The following is a 25,212-nucleotide window of genomic DNA, read 5'->3' as shown; positions in this document are numbered from 1 at the left end:
CTCTAACCTCTGACCCCTATTATACAGCTTCAATCTAACCTCCAGCCTCCATGCTATACAACATCACTACGCTCACATCTCAAACCCATAGACAGTAGGTAGAGCATGGCACCAGGAGAGTGGGTTTATTTTCTCGCGACCAACTGTATGTTAAAGGTATAATACATACATGACTGTAAGTCGCTTTGGATAAAAATGTCTGCTAAATGGCGTAATTGTCAACAAAATACAAACGATTCTATATGCAGGCTAACCCTGACCCAGTTCTTATGGTATTCCCTCACCTGACCATTATAGAATTTACACAACACACACAATTATAACTGGTTTACCATTTTTATATCATCACTTTAACCCTGACCCCTGATCTACTTCTCATGGCTGTCACTCACCTGGCATTTACTCTGACATATGTACATCCACACACACACACAATCACTTGCGCATATTTATTGTGGACATCTCAGTCTTGGACACACCAGACACAAGACCGTGTGGGATGTCCATGAAATGTGTATTATTATTGACACATCTCAGTTCATTGTCATGACCTGAAGACAAAAATACAAATTAACACACTTTCTCCCATGTATACAGTGCCTTCAGAAAGTGTTCATACCCCTTGACCTTTTCCACATTTTGTTGTGTTACAGCCTGAATTTAAAATGGGTTCAATTGAGATTGTGTGACAATGGCCTACACACAACACCCCTTAATGTCAAAGGGGAATTATGTTTTTAGAAATGTTTACAAGTGAATTAAAAATGAAAAGCTGAAATGTCTCGAGTCAGTAAGTATTCAATCCCTTTGTTATGCAAGCCTAAATATGTTCAGGAGTAAAAATGTGCTTAACAAGTCACATAGGAAGTTGCTTGGACTGTGTGCAGTAATAGTGTTTAGCATGATTTCTGAATGGCTACCTCATCTCTGTACCCCCACACATACAATTATCTGTAAGGTCCCTCAGTCGAGCAGTGAATTTCAAACAGATTACACCACAAAGACCAGGGAGGTTTTCCAATGCCTCACAAAGAAGGGCAACTATTGGTAGATGGGTAAAAAATAAAGCAGACATTCAATATCCCTTTGAGCATGGTGAAGTTATTTATTAGACTTTGGATGGTGTATCAGTACGCCCAGTCACTACAAAGGTGCAGGCATCCTTTCTAACTCAGTTGCCGTAGAGGAAGGAAACCTCTCAGGGATTTCACCAATGGTGTGACTTTAAAACAAAGTTTAATGGCTGTGATAAAACAAAACTGAGAATGGCTCAACATTGTAGTTACTCCACAATACTAACCTAATTGATAGAGTGAAGAGAAGGAAGCCTGTACAGAATAAAAATATTCCCAAACATGCATCCTGTTTGCAATAAGGCACTAAAGTAATACTTCAAAAATGTGGCAAAGCAATTCACTTTTTGTCCGGATTACAAAGTCTTATGTTTGTACTCCAATACAACACATTACTGAGTACCACTCTCCATATTTTTAAGCATAGTGGTGGCTGTATCATGTTATGGGTATGCTTGTAATCGTTACAAGCATTTTTCAGGATAAAAAACCAAAAGTAATGGCGCTAAGCAAAGGCAAAATCCTAGAGGAAAACCTGGTTCAGTCTGCTGTCCACCAGATGAATTCAGGTTTCAGCAGGACAATAACCTACAAAAAAACACAAGGCCAAATCTACACTGGAGTTGCTTAACAAGAAGATAGTATTTTCCTGAGTGGCTGAATTACACTTTTGACTTAACGCTGCTTGAAAATCTATGGCAAGACCTGGAAATAGTTGTCTAGCAATGGGGAGCCAGGCCCTGACAAGCTCACCCAATCAGATTGATATGGTTTAAGCATTGTTGTGGACTTAGAGCATCAAGTTTGTGCCTTTTTACTATAATAACTCAAATTTCATTTTTCACACAGGGTTCCTTTCCTTCGCTGGGCGGGCTGTTCTGGGAACTTTTTTGGCAAAGACAGCAGTCGCACACAGCATGATTTTAAAGGATAAGCAGTCTATACACTGAGACATAATTAGCCAACCATTAAGCATTTCCCAATCGAAGTGTACAACTATTACTTCCCATTTGAAAAAACATTTTAGGTTTAGCACACAGAGTAACTGGTGACCTAAAGTTTAAAGTGGAACTGACAGTGTTTAACTACTTTGCAGATATGAAACAAACAGACAATCATAATATCAGTAAAAAAATCTGAAAGAGTTCATCTCCATTCGAGATGCACTGTTTCAATTTCAATGACTCAATATTCTGGACAAAAACTGACGAATGTAACTAAGGCTGGGAATGTCAATACAATCAAACTATAAAGGGCGAGGATCACGTAAGTCATAACGTGGCTAATAGGCTAGTGTATCTGTGTACGTAGCAAGCTAGAAACACGGAGCCTAACATTAGCTAGCTAGCTGCCAGGAGGATGCCGTGTCATGCCATTGGAGGAGTGGGTGAATGACTAATCTTTTTCCCCTCATAATATTTTTCAGTGGCTATAAACAGCTAGAGATGCAGGTGTCATTTGGTTATCTAGCAAGAACTTGAACGACTGTTATCCAGTTAGCATACCCTTTGCATTCGCAAATTCACTATGGCTATCTACTCAGATTTCAGAGCAATCTTGTCTGAGTGTGCCAGAGCGCAGAACAGCTGATGAATTTACAAACACGCAACACCCGACAAATATGACCGGTGTCAGTAAACGTAGGCAAAAAAAAGTAATAGTTAGTCGAGAACGCTCTCGGTAACATGTAAACAGCTTAACCAGCTCTGCTACGGCGAGTAGAATGGCCAGAATGAGGTGTTCTCTGAATTGTGTCTGGAAGTAGCCAACTCCCATGGTGTTTACATATTTGCAGAAATCCATTCAAGTGTATTTTGTGGCTTTTGACGAATGCATTCTAATGATCAATTATTTCCAATACATCAGATTCTTCATAGTATTTTATTTGGGGGGGGCAGTTTCAAATAATGGGAGGGTTATGACCCCCCCACACACCCCGCAAGTTCTGCGCCTGGCACACATACACACACACACACACACACACACACACGTGTACAAACTTCATGTATTGTGCATTTCTTTAGTCTCGCTTTCAAAACATCACATGCACTTTTGAAGAATCTATCCTCTTGCTTCAAGCTCAGATCAGCTGCCTGAAAGCAATTTCTTGGCATCTCTTCAAATGGGTATGTCTTTATAATAGGATTTGCCAGTTGAAGAGAGCTGTGATGAGATGGAATTAAAATAATTAACAAAGGCCAATCTGGCAACCCCCTGTGGGTGCTCCACACTCTTCACCGCACGGCCTGCTCACATCAGAGTGCTACTCTTGGTCTCATTTCAAACCACACACGCATGCATGCTCACATGAACACACACATACACACACATGCCTGTAACATACGTGTTATTATTAGTAATACAATAAAAATACTATAATTATTACAACATAGCATTAACTTCATTTTACAGGTGGGGGAGGAGAGGTTGTACGTAAGCTGACACACACACACACACATACACATGCACACACACACATTCCCCTGTCACCTCTTGGATAGCAATCACCATGGTGATAGTCATTTCAGTAAACTTGTAGATACTGTGTTGTATTGGCCCTTTCAGAGACCTTTCAACAGTGCAAAACACTTTCAGTAAATCCCTCTGTCGAAATGTTCTTATTTACGCATTATCCCTTATCAGTAATGAGTTAACTTTTTTAATTCAGAGCTATTCTTTTATGGTGTTGTTCTAGACCACCAAGTGCTAACAGTCAGTATCTAGATAATGTGAATGAAATGCTTGATGGTATGTGATATAAACAGAGAGGTCTTCTTTCTTGGGGAACTGAATATTGACTGGTTTTCTTCAAGCTGCCTGCTCGAGGAAGCTTATAACGGTAACCAGTGTCTGTAATATGGTTCAGGCTATTAATCAACCTACCAGGGTGTTTACAAACACTACAAGAACAAGATCATCCACATGTATTGATCATCATTTCAATACTTTAAAACTTTGTTCTAAAGCTGTATCCGTAGCCATTGGATACTCACTGATACACCATTGGCTATATCCAGGAAAGCCAAGGTTCCAAAAGCTGGCCTAAAATAGTGTATAAGAAATCATATAAAAGATTTGGCTGTGACTCTTATGTGGATGATGTTAAAAATATTTGTTGGTCTGATGTGATTAATGAGGAGCATCCAGACGCTGAACTTGATGATTTATGAAATTGCTTCTTCCAAATATTGATAAACATGCACCTGTTAAGAAACTGTCTGTTAGAACTGTTAACCTATCTGGGATATGTGGGACGGTAGCGTCCCACCTCGCCAACAGCCAGAGAAAGTGCAGGGCGCAAAATTCAAAACAACAAAAATCTCATAATTAAAATTCCTCAAGCATACAAGCATTTTACACCATTTTCAAGATAAAATTCTCATTAATCCAGCAACAGTGTCTGATTTCAAAAATGCTTTACAGCGAAAGCACCACAAACGATTATGTTAGGTCACCACCAAGTCACAGAAAAACACAGCCATTTTTCCAGCCACAAAAAGCACAAATAGAGATAAAATGAATCACTAACCTTTGATGATCTTAATCAGATGACACTCATAGGACTTCATGTTACACAATATATGCATGTTCGCTAAAGTGCATATTTATATCAAAAAAATCTAATTTTACATTGTCGCGTTACGCTCAGTAGTTCTAAAATATGCTGTGATTGTGCAGAGAGCCACATAAATTTACAGAAATACTCATCATAAATATTGATAAAAATACAAGTGTTATACATGGAATGAGAGAGATACTTCTCCTTAATGCAACCGCGGTGTCAGATTTTTAAAAAAATGTTACGGAAAAAGCAAACCATAAACCAATAATCTGAGTACAGCGTTCAGACAACAAAGCAGCCAAAAAGATATCTGCCATATTGTGTAGTCAACATTAGTCAGAAATAGCATTATAAATATTCACTTACCTTTGATGATCTTCATCAGAATAGAATGCACTCCCAGGAATCCCAGTTCCACAATAAATGTTTGATTTGTTCGATAAAGTTAATCATTTATGTCCAAATTGCTTCTTTTGTTAGGGCGTTTGGTAAACAAATCCAAACGCGCGTTCAGGTCCAGCCGAACGTTTGACGAAAAGTTAAAAAAGTTATATTACAGTTCGTAGAAACTTGTCAAACTAAGTATAGAATCAATCTTCAGGATGTTTTTATCATAAATCTTCAATAATGTTCCAACCGGAGAATTCCATTGTCTGTAGAAAAGCAATGGAACAAGAGCTAACTCTCTCGTGACCGCGCCTCACGAGCCTGTGTCACTCTGCCAGACACCTGGCTCAATCCCCTCTCATTCGCCCCCACTTCACAGTAGAAGCCTCAAACAAAGTTCTAAAGACTGTTGACATCTAGTGGAAGCCTATGGAATTGCATAATGACCCATAATGATGAATGTTTACACTCTATTGGAATGGCAAAGATTTTAAAAACTACAAACCTCAGATTTCCCAGTTTCTGGTGGATTTGTCTCAGGTTTTCACCTGCCATATGAGTTCTGTTATACTCACAAACATCATACAAACAGTTTTAGAAACTTCAGAGTGTTTTCTATCCAAATCTACTAATAACATGCATATATTAGTTTCTGGGCCTGAGTAGCAGGCAGTTTACTCTGGGCACGCTTTTCCACCAAATGTGAAAATACTGCCCCCTATCCCAAACATGTTAAATCGTTAACACACACATGGACGCAGCAGTCTAAGGCACTGCATCTCAGTGCAAGATGCGTCACTACAGTCCCTGGTTCGAATCCAGGCTCTATCACATCTGGCCGCGATTGGGAGTCCCATAGGAAGAATTTGTTCTTAAGTTAAATAAAGGTTACACACACACACACACAGTGCTGGTCATAAAAAAAGCTAGCTAGCTCATGGATGCAAACAATGCTCTTCCCCAAAAACATAGCAAAACGACATCTGTTTCAGTAGCTATATAGTTAGCTAGCTAACTATATAGCTAGGTGTCACCATCTAAAATAACCCTAATTTATAAGACAGTTCTTATTTGATTAATGTGGTCGGGCCCATCTATGTGAAGCTAGCCACAATAAGGATTAGCCACAATAGTGGACTTTGCAGCTAGCCTACAAAATAAAAGTATGTCATTTTCAGTGATGCAAATGAATACAAATAGTAGAATTATGCCATCATTGAATAAATCATGCTAAATGAGGTTGGAATGTGGTTATATAAAATCAACAAAAGACAATTTGTTAATTTGACAAAATCTGTTGAAATCACACTGGATGTATTATACTTTAGAATTGCATTGGGGGCATACTTATTTCATTGTACAGCCTTACCTATGGATTGTGGCTCAATGACATGGTGTATCGGTCTACTCAGTGGCACCCAGAGAACATTAGCGTCGTAGCTCTTGTTGGGGGACTCTGAAACAACTGTGAATTGAGCCACATTTATTGTCAACCTGTGTGTATTGAACACTATTCCAGAGGAAAAACAATACTGCATGGATGTTTTGGAGTCTGATAACTCTGAGGACGTTGGGAAAAAATATCTTGGGTATTGAGTAGACTGATGCACCATTTCATTGATCCCCAATCCTTAGGTAAAGCTGTACAGTGCAGTATGAATGTCAATACACACAATATGTGACGTGCAGTCATATTCAGGTCCTGCAGGCTCTAGTTTTAGCTTATCTTGATTATTGTCCAGTCATATGGTCAAGTGCTGCGAAGAAGGACCTAGTCACTCGTAGGCTCAGTTACTGGTATACTTTTATTTACAAAGCCATTTTGGGTTTACTACCTTTTTATTTGGGCATTTTTATTGTTCAGAAATGTGGTGGGTACTCTCTTCGTTCGCTGGACTTTATCCTGCTAACTGTTCCAAATGTCCGAACTGAATTTGGTAAAAGTGCTTTTATGTACTCTGCGCCATCGTCTTGGAACGCCTTACAAAATACTTTTAAACTGGAAGAACTTGTCCCGATTGGTATTTTTAAATCACTGATGAATGATCTTGAGGCTGATTCCCTGACCTGTCAATGTTTTTAATTGGCTGTTTTTGATTTTGTTATACTCTTGTGAATTCTATGGTTTTTACTAGATTACTTGTAGTTTTTCATGTTTGTCTGTAATGTTTGTGATGACTTGGTGCTGCCTATCTTGGCCAGGATGCTCTTGAAAAAGAGATTTTAAAATCTCAATGAGCCCTTACAGCTGGGTTAGCGGCACATTTGCTTTTGCTAAAAGTTGAGCAAAGACTGACTGCATTTGCTTCTTGTTTTTATAAGCAACAATGTGTTGGAAATTCCAAATTGTTTGCGTAGTCATCTTAAGCTACAGCTGTTCTAATTTGCAACTGCGAGAAATAAGGCATAGCAGTGTGAACAGCACATTTGCTAACAAGTTTGCTATATATACATTGTGTGCAAAAGGCAAAGACTGATTAACACTGCATTGGTGTGCAAAAGAGCAGAAAAATAAATAAATAAAAACAGTATGGGGATGAGGTAGGTGAAAATGGGTGGGCTATTTACCAATAGACTATTACAGCTGCTCAGATAGCAGATGTTTGAAGTTGGTGAGGGAGATAAAAGTCTCCAACTTCAGTGATTTTTGCAATTCGTTCCAATTGGAACGAAAGGCGGCCAAATGAGGTGTTGGCTTTAGGGATGATTGTTTGCTACGGATGGGTGTTGCCATCGTAACCAGTGAATTGAGATAAGGCGGAGCTTTACCTAGCATGGACTTGTAGATGAGCTGGAGCCAGTGGGTCTGGCGACGAATATGTAGCGAGGGCCAGCCGATTAGAGCATACAAGTCGCAGTGGTGGGTGGTATAAGGTGCTTTAGTGACAAAACGGATGGCACTGTGATAAACTGCATCCAGTTTGCTGAGTAGAGTGTTGCAATTTTGTAGATGACATCGCCGAAGTCGAGGATCGGTAGGATAGTCAGTTTTCTAGGGTAAGTTTGGCGGCGTGAGTGAAGGAGGCTTTGTTGCGGAATAGAAAGCCGATGATTTGATTTTCGATTGGAGATGTTTGATATGCTGGAAGGAGAGTTTAGAGTCTAGCCAGACACCTAGGTACTTATAGTCCACATATTCAAGGTCGGAACCATCCAGGGTGGTGATGCTGGTCAGGCGTGCGGGTGCAGGCAGCGAACGGTTGAAAAGCATGCATTTGGTTTTACTAGCGTTTAAGAGCAGTTGGAGGCCACGGAAGGAGTGCTGTATGGCATTGAAGCTCGTTTGGAGGTTAGATAGCACAGTGTCCAAGGACGGGCCGGAAGTATATAGAATGGTGTCGTCTGCGTAGAGGTGGATCAGGGAATCGCCCGCAGCATGAGAAACATCATTGATATATACAGAGAAAAGAGTCGGCCCGAGAATTGAACCCTGTGGCACCCCCATAGAGACTGCCAGAGGACCGGACAGCATGCCCTCCGATTTGACACACTGAACTCTGTCTGCAAAGTAATTGGTGAACCAGGCAAGGCAGTCATCCGAAAAACCGAGGCTACTACAATAAGAATACGGTGATTGACAGAGTCGAAAGCCTTGGCAAGGTCTATGAAGACGGCTGCACAGTACTGTCTTTTATCGATGGCGGTTATGATATCGTTTAGTACCTTGAGCGTGGCTGAGGTACACCCGTGACCAGCTCGGAAACCAGATTGCACAGCGGAGAAGGTACGGTGGGATTCAAGATGGTCAGTGATCTGTTTGTTGACTTGGCTTTCGAAGACCTTAGATAGGCAGGGCAGGATGGATATTGGTCTGTAACAGTTTGGGTCCAGGGTGTCGCCCCCTTTGAAGAGGGGGATGACTGCGGCAGCTTTCCAATCCTTGGGGATCTCAGACGATATGAAAGAGAGGTTGAACAGGCTGGTAATAGGGGTTGCGACAATGGCGGCGGATAGTTTCAGGAATAGAGGGTCCAGATTGTCAAGCCCAGCTGATTTGTACGGGTCCAGGTTTTGCAGCTCTTTCAGAACATCTGCTATCTGGATTTGGGTAAAGGAGAACCTGGAGAGGCTTGGGCGAGTAGCTGCGGGGGGGGGGGGGATCTGACACACACACTTCTGATTCAGTCATAGTCGATGTTTGATGGATAGGTAATTATCATAATTCTGAATAAAATATGCTGTATGCATGCATTAGATAATACAGCACAAAGCTGTTTAGGTACATGTACAGTTATCGATTGTTTACTTTGCTTTAATAGTAATAATCACTGATAGAGAGAGTGAGAAAGGGTGAGAGACCGGTGACAAAGTCCAGGGATATGTGAGACCAGGGACGATGAGGAACAGGCAGAGGTTGAAGGAGACCAGCCAGAGCTTGCCGGGGAATCGTGTTCGGCGCACAGATCGTGCATGTGTCGACAACTGCAGAGACGTCAGGAACCATGGTATGCCACCAAAAGGGAGGAAATGTTCCACCAGAGTACTCGCTCCTACCGGTGAGCCTGTTTTTTTTTTTTTGTGGACATGTGGCCACGAAATGACCAGTAGTCCCACAATACAGGCAAGTCTTCGTGTGAAGCCTGTATAGCTGTCCGGCTAGGGACAGGGGCTAGCCTAGCTCTGCCTAGTTGTATCAGCTCGGGAAGAGGTGAATTGGCAGACTTTGGAGACTCTCGGGGGAACTCGGGTAGCCTCTGGTTCTCTCGGCAACGGAGCCGTCAGGGACTTCCGGGATGTCTCGGAGGCGAGTTGGAAGCCTTGGGCGGGCGAGAGAAATCGAACCTCTTCTCCTTCCTTCGCTCCCGTAGTCGCACATCGATCTGAATGGTCAAGGCAATGAGCAAGTCGAGAGCCGTCGGTAGTTCCCGGGCTGCAAGCTCGTCCTTTACTTCCTCCGATACTCTGTGCAGGAACATGTCGAACAGCGATCCTGGATTCCAGGCACTCTCAGCTGCCAACGTGCAGAAATCCACTGCATAGTCTGCCACACTGCGGAAGTCTTGCTGGAGAAACTTCCGGGCAGCCTCTCTCCCGGACGATGGAGCATCAAACTTTCTTCACCTCTGCCACAAACTCCTCCAGACTGAAGCAAATGGCTGACCGTTGTTCCCATACTGCCGTAGCCCAGGCGAGAGCCCTCCCGGACATCAGCGTGATGAGGTACGCTATCTTAGTGGTCCAAGGGGAAGGAGGAGGGCTACAGCTCAATGATGAGGGAACACTGAGCGAGAAAAGCCCGACAGGTGCCAAACTCTCTATTCAAGTGTTCCGGGGGAGGTAAGCAGCGTTCTCATCCTATGAAATCACAGGAGCCCTAGTGCTCCCAGGTCAATAAAGTTTTGAAATAAAGAGGGGATAAATGGGTGAAAAGTAAAACCTTGGATAAGTACACACCCTGGATAGGAAGCTCAATAATCTACTACTCAAACAGTGTATTGAAGGTATTTCAAGAATAAATGTGAATACTTTAGCTATTTTTACTAAATTATCCCTCAATTAACAAACCGCTCCCCTCTTTTCAGTTTTTTGTTCAATTGAAAACAGCTCTTGAGTTAAGTAAATTCTGCCGGAGCAATTTGCATTCCATTACCATAATATTATCAATAAAATCTATTTCCCCTGCAAAGGTAGTATTAATTTAATACAGGACATGAGGTTGTAGGAGACTAGAGAAAAGTTATATGGCTTTAATATAGACTGCTGTTGTGAGAAGGATGGAGAGACAGAGACCGCAGCAATACCCTTTTCAAACTGCTGAGCCAAGCCAAGCTGTACTCTGCTGGCCTTGTTACTAAAATACCTACATTGCTGGAACTGTGCTTGGAAAGATGTTTGAGGTTGTAGTAGTAGTGAGGACAGAAAATAATGTCTGCCTGAGTATTTGTTGAACGTACCCGGCTCCACCTGGGGGCGAAAGGGGGCCTCAGTTTAAATTTGTGCCCCCAACCTTAGCCGACTCAGTTTAAATTTGTACCTATATAAAAATAGCAAAAAAGTACAAGTGACAAGACAGGTTTGTGCCCCCCCCTAAAAAAATTAGCAGCTGTGCTGTGTCAGCACAATGGCTAGAGTGTGCCGCTGTGTGTGTAGTCAATCAAATGTATTTATGAAGCCATTTTTGCATCAGCTGATGTCACAAGTGCTGTACAGAAACACAGCATAAAACCCCAAACAGCAAGCAATGTAGGTGTAGAAGCATGGTGGCTAGGAAAAACTCCCTAGAAAGGCCAAAACCTAGGGAGAAACCTAGAGAGGAACCAGGCTCTGAAGGGTGGCCAGTCCTCTTCTGGCTGTGCTGGGTGGCAATTATAACAGTACATGGCCAAGATGTTCAAACGTTCATAGATGACCTACAGGGTCAGATCATAATCACAGTGGTTGTAGAGGGTGCAACAGGTCAGCACCTCAGGAGTAAATGTCAGTTGGCTTTTCATAGCCGATCATTGAGAGTTAGAGACAGCAGGTGCGGTAGAGAGGGTGTTCAAAACAAGGTAGCACGTGCAGTGAACAGGTCAAGGTTCCATAGCCGCAGGCAGAACAGTTGAAACTGGAGCAGCAGCATTATCAGATGGACTGGGGACAGCAAGGAGTCATCAGGCCAGGTAGTCCTGAGACTAGGGAAAGGCACTGGGGAAGTTAGGTATGACTAGGGCTGTTGCATGGACCGTATTACCGCACACCGGAGGTCACGAGTCATGAAGGCAGTCAAATTCCATGTGACTGTTTAGTCACGGTAATTAGGCTTCTTCTAGCTCTGATGCTGTCATTAGTAGCCCAATGGTAGTCAGCACTTTATTGTCCCTCTAATCACTCTGACATCAATGCAAATGTAATCGAAAGTTAAATCAAACACTTCATGAGCTCATGTTGCGCAACATTTCCGTAGGCTATGCAATTACTTGAGAAAACAAAGTGATGGCCTCTACTAAAAAGAGGAGGATCCCGTCAGCTTTCCATTGGCTATGCCTACTGTATTTATTTATTTCTCAACTTTCCAAATATTAAGCACATTGCTTATATTTACAACAGGAGGGTAGCTTACCTGGCTGGCATTAAAATGAACCACGGGAAAAGCGTCCTCCATCCGCTATTTAAGTACATAGATGACATGTATTTTTTCCTGCTGCCCCATTTCGATATAGGTGCATGATAATGGTCCATTCTACATCAAAACAAATTTCACACATACAGTGCCAGTCAAACGTTTGGACACACCTACTCATTCAAGGGTTTTCTTTATTTTTTACTATTTTCTACATTGAAGAATAATAGTGAAGATAACAAAACTATGAAATAACACATATGGATTCACGTACTAACCAAAAAATTGTTCAATAAATCAAAACGTTTTTTATATTTGAGATTCTTCAGAGTAGCCACCCTTTGCCTTGATGACAGCTTTGCACACACTTGGCATTCCCTCAACCAGCATCACGAGGTAATCACCTGGAATGCATTTCATTTAGCAGTTGTGCCTTGTTAAAAGTTAATTTGTGGCATTTCTTTCCTTCTTAATGCATTGAGACAGTCAGTTGTGTTGTGATAAGGTAGGGGTGGTATATAGAAGATAGCCCTATTTGGTAAAAGACCAAGTCCATATTATGGAAAGAACAGCTCAAATAAGTAAAGAGAGAAAGAGAGAAATGACAGTCCATCATTACTTTAAGACATGAAGATCAGTCAAGACGGAAAATGTCAAGAACTGCAGTAGCAAAAACCATCATGATGTCACTGGTTCTCATGAGGACCGCCACAGGAAAGGAAGACCCAGAGTTACCTCTGTTGCTGAGAATAAGTTCATGATAGTTACCAGCCTCAGAAATTGCACCCCAAATAAATGCTTCAGAGTTCAAGCAACAGACACATCTCAACATCAACTGTTCAGAGGAGACTGCGTGAATCAGGCCTTCATGGTCAAATTACTGCAAAGAAACCATGACTAAAGGACATCAATAAGAAGAAGAGACTTGGCCTCCCGGGTGGCGCAGTGGTTATTTTTGACATGCGTTTTTCTGGATTTTTTTGTTGTTATTCTGTCTCTCACTGTTCAAGTAAACCTACCATTAAAATTATAGACTGATCATTTCTTTGTCAGTGGGCAAATGTACAAAATCAGCAGGGGATGAAAGACTTTTTTCCCTCACTGTATGTGGGAACTCCTTCAAGACTGTTGGAAAAGCATTCCTCATGAAGCTGGTTGAGAGAATGCCAGGACTGTGCGAAGCTGTCATCAAGGCAAAGGTTGGCTACTTTGAAGAATCTAAAATATAAAACATATTTTGATTTGTTTAACACTTTTTTGATTACTACATGATTCCATATGTGTTATTTCATAGTTTTTGATGTAGTCACTATAAAGAAAAATCCTGGAATGAGTTGGTGTGTCCAAACTTTTGGCTGGTATTGTATATTTGTAAATATTACCGTCATCTTTGAAACACCAGCTCTGTGTAAATACATCCAAAACTTATTTGCGCATCTACCTGTCTTCCTCCTGCTGAATGTTTGTCCATACTACTGCTAGAAGGCCCCTATTTTATGCGGCAGAGGTAGGCTACAGATGTCGAGCCATCTTGTCACTTCAAAAGCACACAATTATCTTGACCTCTGAGTCTCTGCATTTGTACTTTATTGTGGTTTGCGTGATATAAGCAGAATACAATATAATTACCCTTGCCGATTTCAACTGCCCCCTTAGTCACTTTATCCTGTCGCCGGGTCTGGTCTTCTGAGAATAAGACCCTCATTGTGTTGAGCTGAATCAGGGAAAGTAGCTCAACTGTGTTAATATGACTTTGTAATATTGAATAGGGCTAACTGGCTCAGTTAAAAATGCCAGCCTTTCCAAGGCCTCACCTGCGTATCTCTACTGGGGGTGAAAAGAATAGAATACACACTGTACATTGATTTCCCTGGCTCAGGATGTGTTGTCTAATGATAATTGTTATTCCCTTCAGGCCTCTCGTCTCTTCAAGGGGGAAGGGGAAGATAATTGCAGGCGCATCGTATGCTAACCCCCCCCCCCCCCCCAGTAACGCCACAGGTTGCTAAGATTCTGCTTCTCTCTCTCCTGACACTGATTGCAAATACATGTGTCTTGATTAGAAGTTTTCGAAGTGTTGATTCTGAATACACACAGACCAAGGAGGGGGTGGTGAAGGAGAACGAAAGAGAACGCGAGATAAAGGAGAAAGAGCGAGAGAAGGGGAGGGATAGAGAGATGAGAAAAGAAGATACGTTTATGAGCAGAAGAGAGGTGAATGTGACAGAGAGCATTTACTTCTTAAGGTGTTTATGATGATTCATTTTCACATATTCCATTAAAACCTCTTAAGGATCCGCCCCTTTTTTTCAAAGTTCACCTAAAATGACATACACACATCTAACTGCCTGTAACTCAGGCCTAGAAGCAAGGATATGCATATTCTTAGTACTATTTGAAAGGAAACACTTTGAAGTTTGTGGAAATGTGAAAATAATGTAGGAGAATGTAACACAATAGATCTGGTAAAAAGATAATACAAAGAAATAAACCAACCGTTCTTTGGGTATTTTTTTTGTGGTATGATCTTTGAAATGCAAGAGAAAGGCCATAATAATGTGTTATTCCAGCCCAGGTGGCCACTGAGGGCAGCAGCATACAGTGGGGCAAAAACGTGTTTAGTCAGCCACCAATTGTGCAAGTTCTCCCACTTAAAAAGATGAGAGGCCTGTAATTTTCATCATAGGTACACTTCAACTATGACAGACAAAATTAGAAAAAAAATCCAGAAAATCACATTGTAGGATTTTTAATGAATGTATTTGCAAATGATGGTGGAAAATAAGTATTTGGTCAATAACAAAAGTTTATCTCAATACTTTGTTATATACCCTTTGTTGGCAATGACAGAGGTCAAATGTTTTCTGTAAGTCTTCACAAGGTTTTCACACACTGTTGCTGGTATTTTGGCCCCACTGTATATGGACCTGTGCCATTCACTTTGAACTGTACTGTTTTTACAGCATGAGCAGATGCACTTGTTTTGTGATCAAAGCGAGAGCTGCATGTAGCGACGTGTGCACATTTGTTCATATCCTTTGCTAGTGAGTTATTAACCCAGTTCTAGATCATTTGTAGTTAGCAATGGGGGAGTACATTGGCTGCTACTGTAGTCTGAACGATCGAACAGCTATTTCCATGTTAAAATGAAATGGAATGCATTTTCTCCATAGATTTTTATGGTAGGCCACTCTGGTCATTTTATTTCAAAAAAATGTATTTCACCTTTATTTAACCAACTGCGACCTGGCCAAGATAAAGCAAAGCTTCACCTAATGTAAGCCTACATTAGGATCAAATAGCCACAGTAGCCTACTTGACCACTGTTAAAACTAACTTAGTGGGTACCAATATTGAATTGTAAAAGCCTGTTTATATTAAATAAAGTGTCCTTTAATATAGATCACATGTACAATTCAACTGTGACATTTTGACATGTCACAGTTGTGTTCTGTGGGTATCACTGAGAAGGCTGATGACCCAAGACGGTAGGTAAGCCTGTATTTTGCAATATGAATGTCAACGCACAGTAGGTTGACTGGTGAGCTAATGTGACTGTCAAAGTCCTGCAATAAGATTATTTACTAATATTTGTGTAAACTCTTCACAGTTGTGTTCTTTGCGTGTCACTGAGTAGGCTGACATTCCATTTCATGGACCCAATATCCAAAGGTAAGGATGTATGTTGCAATGTAAATGTCAATATGCACAATGGGCTGGATAGTGAGGTGATTCCCCACAGTTAAAGTCCCACATTAAGAGCTACGACGCTAATATTTGTGTATACTCTTCATAGTTGGGTTCTGTGGGTATCACTGAGTAGGCTGATACCCCATTTCATGAAACCTGTCTTTTTGTGGACTGCATTCTTGCTTTACCTGCACTAACCCTATGCCTCCCCCATTATTAAATAGATGTGGCCCTATCCCTGCCACCCCCAAATGCCTGTTGTACACTACACTAGGCCTTGCCAACCAACCCAGGAGGAGCTCTGTGTGCGAGTCCTCAGATGGCCATGGTCTTGTTTGATCTATAGTCTGACTGACCCCCTGAATTAGAAGTGATGGGATTGGACCGGAGCTTTGTACACATCAGTACACATTCACAGTCACCCGCACAAAGAGACCGCAGCGTGTGTCTTCTGGTGCAGCTCTGGTCTGCTTGCTTGCATGCGTGTGTTGGCACCAAGAAAGAAAGACCGGGGGAGACCGAAGAGAATAAAGGGATTTTTCTGTTTTTTTTTCATTCAACCACTCCTATTGTAATAAGCATAGGGAGGAGCCAGTTCAGCTGATGTTCAGTGTCGTACATAGGGGTCGTATTATGGCAGCAGATCTGAATTGTGCTGATCTGGTTAGTCGGGCAGCAATTGTGCGAACGCTTGTGGTGCGTTCCAAATGGCACCCTATTCCCTAAATGAGGCACTCCTTTTGTCCAGACCCATATGGGCCCTGGTCAAAAGTAGTGTACTCTATTAATGGATGAGAGGACTTGTGGAATACTTGTGAAACACTGTCTGAATCCTATTTGTGTGTGTCATCCTGTTATTAACATGTCTACGGCAGGATTTCCTAACGTGACTTGTCACTCACTACAGTTTTAAATTCTCTTTTTAAGATTAGAACAGAACATTCACAATCGAGCTTCTCTGTAACAGTGGCTGGGCCTGTGTTCATATACCATATCAGTGAAGGCCTAAGGGTGCTGATCTAGGATCAGTGTGAAAATGCTCCCAAGTGTGAAGTTCAGTTTTTCCTCTCACAATTACTCTTGCTACACTGGCCATATGGAACATAATCCTAATGTGTCTTTATTTTGTTTCTTACATAATTGCAATGAGGAGAATGGGTCGATTTCATGGTGGAGGAAATGGAAGGGAACACTGGACAGCACAAATGACCTAGTTGAAATGTCAGAGGGAGGGGAGAGAGAGAAACATTTACATTTTCTTCTTTTGCAATTTTACTCCCATCCTTCAGAAGAGGTAGGCTATTGGTTTCTGGGTTAAAAACAGATAGCTGTTCTTCCCAATGCAAAGCACGGATACAAAAAACCCATCCGGATCCATGTCCTTTTGGTAGGTCTATCAGCTCTTTCCTTCAGTCTTGCTGGCTAAGTAAAGGGGACTTGTATTACTCTTATGCTGGGGACCCCAATCTCAGGCTGCCTAAATGACTGCCTGCGTACACTTCTGCAAGGTGGGCCTGGCTAGTGCTATGACAGCGCTAGTCATCAGCATCTTGAAGATGACTCTATTTCTCCGAATTTAAGCCTCAGAGGTTCTGTTTTTTAAAGTGTATTTTGTCCTTTGACAGGACTTGAACATTGTTTCTTGGAGGGAAGGTGGATATGTTGTCAAAGGGGCCTGTGTAAGTTGGGTGCGTTGGTTGTAGTGTGTTGGACGGAACCTGGATAAACGGTGTCTCGCTTTCTGCTGACCGTCGGGTCAGGGAAGGCTTAAGGGAAGGTGCACAGACAAACACACACACACACACACTGGCCTCTCTGTACAGGGGTACAAACCTGCTCTCTCGCTCTCTCTAAGGTCAACTTGTATCGCATGGCTTTCGAAGGGTTTTGGGACACTCCCTCAAGTTTTCCATGGCATGATGGGAGCGGTTTGTTATGACAGAGGAACCTTCACAGACATCACCGTTACCGGGTTTCTGTTAGACCATACTGCCCATATAGTCCATTAGTGTACCAATGAATGGTGTCTCTGTTTTGTCTTCAACAGGGGCCTTCCTGGAAAGAAGTGTGGAAACATCATTGTTAAGGCAGAAGAGATGGGAAACTGCAGGGTGAGTAGTGATGGCAGGATATGGAGGGGAAAGGGAGTTTTGGGCTGCATCCCATTCCAAAAAAAGCTGACTGCCCTTGTTAACTCCCCAAACCAAACATCATACCCACATAAGGACAGCATCAATCAATAAACACTTTGCCATGGCATATACATGCAATTATATTGGCATGGATTTACTATTATAGGATATATCTCTCACCTTGATGCTGAGTGGAGTTGCCGTGTCCTGTAATGTCACTGTTGACTGATCAGCATGAGTGTCTGCATCTACGATCAGAAGTCTCTCGCCAGAATCTGCAGTGAATAGTGAGCTGTGCTGTCAGTTTCATCAGTCTCAATGTCTCTCTCTGTTACTTTAGGAGTCGGTGATGATGCAGTTCTGTGGGAATAAACTGGACAAGAAAGATTTCTTCGGCAAGTCGGACCCTTTCCTCGTCTTCTACCGCAGCAATGAAGATGGAACGTGAGTATCCTTGACCTACCCCTTCTTCAGATCCTCTCCTCCATTTCAATTCCATCCATCAGTCTTTCCATTGAATTCCTGTGTGTGTGTTACAGCCTACAGGGTCTTCTCTCTCTCATCAACACGTATCTGAGCGGTCAGATAAGCAGGTCTACTCCTCTGAGGAGAGGCTTTATTACACACACACACACACACACCTGTTACAGCCGGCAGAGCAGAGAGGAGATGACCTAGCGGGAGCAGTGGCTGGAGGGAGAGCTCCCTATTGCCCCACTGGCCTCTCTGTACAGTGGTGAAAACTCTCTCTCTCTCTCTCTCTGTGTGTGTGTATCAGTTAATGGATGATGACGCTCTCTGAACTCATATTCCACACTGCACTATATTCACATTAAAACCATTTACTTTTGCGGTGAATGATGATTATACTGAGTATTCCTCAGTTGATGGTAATTGCTCTTAGAGCTGAAAGATAATTTTTTTTGTGCTGGTCATCATTTGAATTTATTTATTTTTATCGCTCTATATATATTTGACAAAGTATGGAAAAGAGGAATCAATATCTTTTGAGGTTTGTATCACTAAATGTGTGTGATTTATCTTCTTGGAGGGGAACAAAGATCTGAAGGAGCTGAGGGTCAAAGAGACGTTTAAACTTGAGGGAAATCTGGAGAAAAGCAGAGGAAGATGGTCTGTGTCGCTCCGAGGGAATGAGAGCGAGAGAGTGAGAAAGAGAGGAAGATGTGGGAAGAAATAGAGGGCGATAAAGAGGAACAGTGAAAGGAATATTGTTGAGTGATTGACTGATCCATTGATCAGTGTATGGCTTGTCTTGTCTCTGTGTTTCCCCAGGTTCACAACCTGCCATAAGACAGAGGTGGTGAAGAACACACTAAACCCAGTGTGGCAGGCCTTCAAGGTACCCGTCAGAGCACTCTGCAACGGAGACTACGACAGGTCTGTGTGTGTGTGTGTCTACATGTGTGTGTAGTTTGGCCAGCAAGATTAGACTGGCATTTATTGGTTTGCGGAAGTGTGTGAGGGCCATGGTGATCATCTATTTTTTTTCAACAATTTGAGTGCTTTGTAAAAATGATTTGGTGACAGGATCTAATCTGCAAGAGGAGAAAACAGTTTTTTTAGATGGACTCCATTTTGTAAGAATCCCCATGCATGCACAGAATTCCTTGGTTGCTAAGGTTGCTGTGAACCTATTAAATGCAAATAGAAGTTATTATAATGAACTCGAACAGAGAAATGAATGCTTGGTCTGCTTATGAATAGCCTTCCTCTCTGCAATCATCATTCTCCCTCAGTGGAGAAGTCAATTCACATGCCTGACTGACAGACAGGTGTCATGTCCACACTCAGATGCATTGGCCCTTAAATCCAGGGTGTAAGAAGCTGCAATAGTTTGATATCGAGTGAGTGTGTGTTTGATATCGAGTGAGTGTGTGTTTGATATCGAGTGTGTGTGTGTTTGATATCGAGTGTGTGTGTGTTTTATATAGAGTGTGTGTGTGTGTTTGTTTGATATAGAGTGTGTGTGTGTTTGATATAGAGTGTGCGTGTGTTTGATATAGAGTGTGTGTGTTTGATATAGAGTGTGTGTGTTTGATATAGAGTGTGTGTGTGTGTGTTTGATATCGAGTGAGTGTGTGTGTGTTTGATATCGAGTGAGTGTGTGTGTGTTTGATATCGAGTGAGTGTGTGTGTGTTTGATATCGAGTGAGTGTGTGTGTGTGTGTTTGATATCGAGTGAGTGTGTGTGTGTTTGATATCGAGTGAGTGTGTGTGTGTTTGATATCGAGTGAGTGTGTGTGTGTGTTTGATATCGAGTGAGTCTGTGTGTGTGTTTGATATCGAGTGAGTCTGTGTGTGTGTTTGATATCGAGTGAGTCTGTGTGTGTGTTTGATATCGAGTGAGTCTGTGTGTGTGTTTTGATATCGAGTGTGTGTGTTTTGATATCGAGTGTGTGTGTTTTGATATCGAGTGTGTGTGTGTTTGATATCGAGTGTGTGTGTGTTTGATATCGAGTGTGTGTGTTTGATATCGAGTGTGTGTGTTTGATATCGAGTGTGTGTGTTTGATATCGAGTGTGTGTGTTTGATATCGAGTGTGTGTGTGTTTGATATCGAGTGTGTGTGTGTGTGTGTTTGATATCGTGTGTGTGTGTGTTTGATATTGTGTGTGTGTGTGTGTGTGTTTGATATCGAGTGTGTGTGTGTGTGTGTGTGTGTGTGTGTTTGATATCGAGTGTGTGTGTGTGTGTGTTTGATATCGAGTGTGTGTGTGTGTGTGTTTGATATCGAGTGTGTGTGTGTGTGTGTGTGTTTGATATCGAGTGTGTGTGTGTGTGTGTGTATGTGTATCGAGTGTGTGTGTGTGCGTGTGTGTATATCGAGTGTGTGTGTGTGTGTGTGTATATCGAGTGTGTGTGTGTGTATATCGAGTGTGTGTGTGTGTTTGATATCGAGTGAGTGTGTGTGTGTGTGTTTGATATCGAGTGAGTGTGTGTATAGGATCTGCAATCCCATCTCAGGGATTGTGTTTGTATTCATCTCCAGTTGTCAGCGGGCTTGTTTGCCAGTGATAAGGCACAAATCCCCATATGGATGGTCTGAGCTTGTCAGGCTGCATTGATTGGAGCAGAGCTGGGCCCTGACTCTCTCTGAGTTGTTAGGAGGTTAGTTAGAGAGAGCTCATTGTTATCAGTGTGCGGAGAGTGTGTGGAGCCAAGGAAGCACAGAAATGAATGCTTACACACACACACACACACACACACACACACACACACACACACACACACACACACACTCATATATATATTGATTTATGCACTTGCACGCACACACACACAGTGAGAGTGCGAGTCTCTGGGGGTCTGGGATGAGAGATAAGGTAGAACGCTAACAATTGGAGAGCTGTGTCCCCCCCTGCTGATAGTACCACCGCTGATAGACTCTTGTTAGACACACACTCCCACGCACACACACGCATACCTACTTCTCCCTCCACCCCAGGGACTACAGAAGAAGCAGCAAACCCATTGTCTGTCCTGTCAACTCGTCGCTCCTGTTGTCTTCAGAGCATATATGATGCATATATGATATAGAGTGTGTGTGTGTTTGATATAGAGTGTGCGTGTGTTTGATATAGAGTGTGTGTGTTTGATATAGAGTGTGTGTGTTTGATATAGAGTGTGTGTGTTTGATATCGAGTGAGTGTGTGTGTGTTTGATATCGAGTGAGTGTGTGTGTGTGTTTGATATCGAGTGAGTGTGTGTGTGTGTTTGATATCGAGTGAGTGTGTGTGTGTGTGTGTTTGATATCGAGTGAGTGTGTGTGTGTTTGATATCGAGTGAGTGTGTGTGTGTTTGATATCGAGTGAGTGTGTGTGTGTTTGATATCGAGTGAGTGTGTTTGTGTTTGATATCGAGTGAGTCTGTGTGTGTGTTTGATATCGAGTGAGTCTGTGTGTGTGTTTGATATCGAGTTAGTCTGTGTGTGTGTGTGTTTGATATCGAGTGAGTCTGTGTGTGTGTGTTTGATATCGAGTGTGTGTGTGTTTGATATCGAGTGTGTGTGTGTGTTTGATATCGAGTGTGTGTGTGTGTGTTTGATATCGAGTGTGTGTGTGTGTGTTTGATATCGAGTGTGTGTGTGTGTGTGTTTGATATCGAGTGTGTGTGTGTGTGTGTTTGATATCGAGTTTGTGTGTGTGTGTTTGATATCGAGTGTGTGTGTGTGTGTGTTTGATATCGAGTGTGTGTGTGTGTGTGTTTGATATCGAGTGTGTGTGTGTGTGTGTTTGATATCGAGTGTGTGTGTGTGTGTGTGTTTGATATCGAGTGTGTGTGTGTGTGTTTGATATCGAGTGTGTGTGTGTGTTTGATATCGAGTGTGTGTGTGTTTGATATTGAGTGTGTGTGTGTTTGATATCGAGTGTGTGTGTGTGTGTGTGTTTGATATCGAGTGTGTGTGTGTGTATCGAGTGTGTGTGTGTGTGTGTGTGTGTGTGTATATCGTGTGTGTGTGTGTGTTTGATATCGAGTGAGTGTGTGTGTGTGTGTTTGATATCGAGTGAGTGTGTGTATAGGATCTGCAATCCCATCTCAGGGATTGTGTTTGTATTCATCTCCAGTTGTCAGCGGGCTTGTTTGCCAGTGATAAGGCACAAATCCCCATATGGATGGTCTGAGCTTGTCAGGCTGCATTGATTGGAGCAGAGCTGGGCCCTGACTCTCTCTGAGTTGTTAGGAGGTTAGTTAGAGAGAGCTCATTGTTATCAGTGTGCGGAGAGTGTGTGGAGCCAAGGAAGCACAGAAATTAATGCTTACACACACACACACACACACACACACACACACACACACACACACACTCATATATATTGATTTATGCACTTGCACGCACACACACACAGTGAGAGTGCGAGTCTCTGGGGGTCTGGGATGAGAGATAAGGTAGAACGCTAACAATTGGAGAGCTGTGTCCCCCCCTGCTGATAGTACCACCGCTGATAGACTCTTGTTAGACACACACTCCCACGCACACACACGCATACCTACTTCTCCCTCCACCCCAGGGACTACAGAAGAAGCAGCAAACCCATTGTCTGTCCTGTCAACTCGTCGCTCCTGTTGTCTTCAGAGCATCTTAAGGTTGTGCTTCAATACAGTAAAGGTCTTCCCATGAGGTAGTTAATCAATTCCACTGCAGTTAATATGAGCGGTCGTCCCCCGTGCTGTCCTCCTGCACAGTAGATGTGCTTCCCAAATGGCACCCTACTCCAAAGTGCACTACTTTTGACCAGAGCCCATGGGCCCTGCTCAAAAGTAGTTCATAACAAATGGAATAGGATGCCATTTGGGAGGCAGTGCCGGACTACCTCCCTCAAGTCCCGGGGGGGTTTCTGGTTGATTACTACAGGGATGGATGGCTTTATCTCCTCAGCCTTTCAGTCAGCTTTGATGGATGGTGATGGGCTCATCCTTCACTCCATTTAGTAGGAGGCTGAGCAGAGTGCCTGTTTCTGTGTCTGTCTTTGTGGTCTGACAATGCCGGAGTGTGCCTCCTCTTATCATCGTACCCCTTTTTACGACCCCTTTCAGGAAACTCATTAACCTGTGACTTCTGACCCGGTGGTGATCTATAACTAATGATTACCTTTTCATCTAAGCAGCTGTTCATTATGTTCTTTATTTTTTTTCCCTCTGAAAAGAGAGGTGAAATTGGTGCTGGGTGAAATACGCACAGCTACTTATCTCTTGGCTCTGGTGATGGAGAATGGCCACTTGTTATGGGAAAACGATTCTTCAGTTTGAGGGGATGGGTGATGGTGGAAGAGCACTGCTTTTCTCTCTCTAACGTTCGCTATTTTGGAAACCAATTATAGACATGATATAGATTACTGTAAACTATCCTCCTTCAGTATACTGTACATTTGATCTTGAAACTAGTTTGGCAGGAATGTACAGTGTCATGATCATAGTTTGTGCTCATAATTGGCCTGTTAAAACGAAATAAATATTTTTCTAATATATTGTTATTTTTCACCCTACTAGAACGATCAAGATAGAATGCTACGACTGGGACAGAGATGGAAGGTAATTTGATTTGAATCTTAATTGAAAAGCACCTTCATTAGCATGATGTAATCACTGTGTTATTTCAATGATGCTACTTTAACTAGTCCTAATCTATATTTCTAGACGGTAAGGAAGCTGTGTTGGATGCTGACTCATTCAACACAGGTTGACATGTCGTTGCTGAAGTGGGGTAATTGGATTAGCTATAAACATAGAGGCGGGGCCAAGGGCAGAGCAGCAGTAGAGCGTCATCATTTCATATTATGGGTTTAGTGGGCTAGGTTATTGCAATGGGGGTATTTCTTTACAGCATACTCTCACTCCCTCTCTCATTTCCTCTTTATACCTGTCCGCATTATGTCAAGTGTTACCAAACATCTCTTTGCTTCCAAATTCACTTTATTTTAAGAAAGTTGTCCAGGTCCTGAGGCAGCAAATTATCCCTAAGCCTCAGGACCTGGATGACTTGCCTTAATAGAAGGAACCATGAATTCTGCTCTGTATCAGCGAATTTTACAGTAGAATGTCAGGCCATCCGTCTGTGAGCTGAAGCGCAGCTGGGTCATGCAGCAACACAATGATCAAAAACGCCCAATCAAGTCTACATGAAAATGTCTCAAAAAACAATATATTTGAAGTTTTGGAATGGCCTAGTCAAAGTTCAGACCTAATCCCAATTGAGATGTTGTGACAGGACATGAAACGAGCAGTTCATGCTTGAAAACCCAAAGATGTTGCTGAGTTAAAGCAGTTCTGCATGTACGAGTGGGCCAAAATTCCTCCATAGAGATGAGAGCCTGATAATTATAAGCAACTACAGGAAGAATTTGGTCGGAGTCATTGCAGCTAAAGGTGGCACAACCAGTTATTGAGTGTAAGGGGGAAATGACTTTTTCACACAGGGAATTGGGTGTTGCATAACTTTGTTAATAAAAAAAAAATTAAAGTGAAAAAAAATATTTGTAAACCTCAGGTTCCCTTTATCTAATATTAGGTTTTCGTTGAAGATCTGATAACATCCAGTATCAAAAATCTGCAAAAATAGAGAAAATCAGAAAGGGGGCAAGTACTTTTCATGGCACTATACTTTCGTTTTCATGCTAGTGAGGGCCGAGAATCCACTCTCACATAGGTTGCAAAGGGCATCAGTGTCTTATCAGCGCTATTTGCCAAGGCAGGATACGCTGATCGCAGCCCAATCCAGAAATCTGGCAGTGGCTTCTGATTTAAATTAATGTTCACAGAACCGCTTGTTGCAATTTCGATGAGGCTCTCTTGTTCAGATATCGGTAAG

At 42.3% G+C, this 25,212-nt stretch overlaps 1 protein-coding gene across 2 annotated transcripts in view; it reads left to right on the top strand.

The window, feature by feature from the left end:
- Positions 1-25,212, top strand: part of LOC139392515 (copine-8) — a 129,265-nt gene that overhangs the window by 68,284 nt on the left and 35,769 nt on the right. For both annotated transcript variants that reach the window (XM_071140538.1, XM_071140539.1), the window contains exons 7-10: positions 17,802-17,865; positions 18,227-18,330; positions 19,180-19,284; positions 23,895-23,936. In XM_071140538.1, the coding sequence (XP_070996639.1) occupies positions 17,802-17,865; positions 18,227-18,330; positions 19,180-19,284; positions 23,895-23,936 (315 nt within the window). The remainder of the gene's footprint in view (positions 1-17,801; positions 17,866-18,226; positions 18,331-19,179; positions 19,285-23,894; positions 23,937-25,212) is intronic.

Source organism: Oncorhynchus clarkii, chromosome 33, assembly GCF_045791955.1.
Source record: "Oncorhynchus clarkii lewisi isolate Uvic-CL-2024 chromosome 33, UVic_Ocla_1.0, whole genome shotgun sequence".
Classification (NCBI taxonomy): domain Eukaryota; kingdom Metazoa; phylum Chordata; class Actinopteri; order Salmoniformes; family Salmonidae; genus Oncorhynchus; species Oncorhynchus clarkii.
This window is presented reverse-complemented; position numbering and strand designations above follow the sequence as displayed.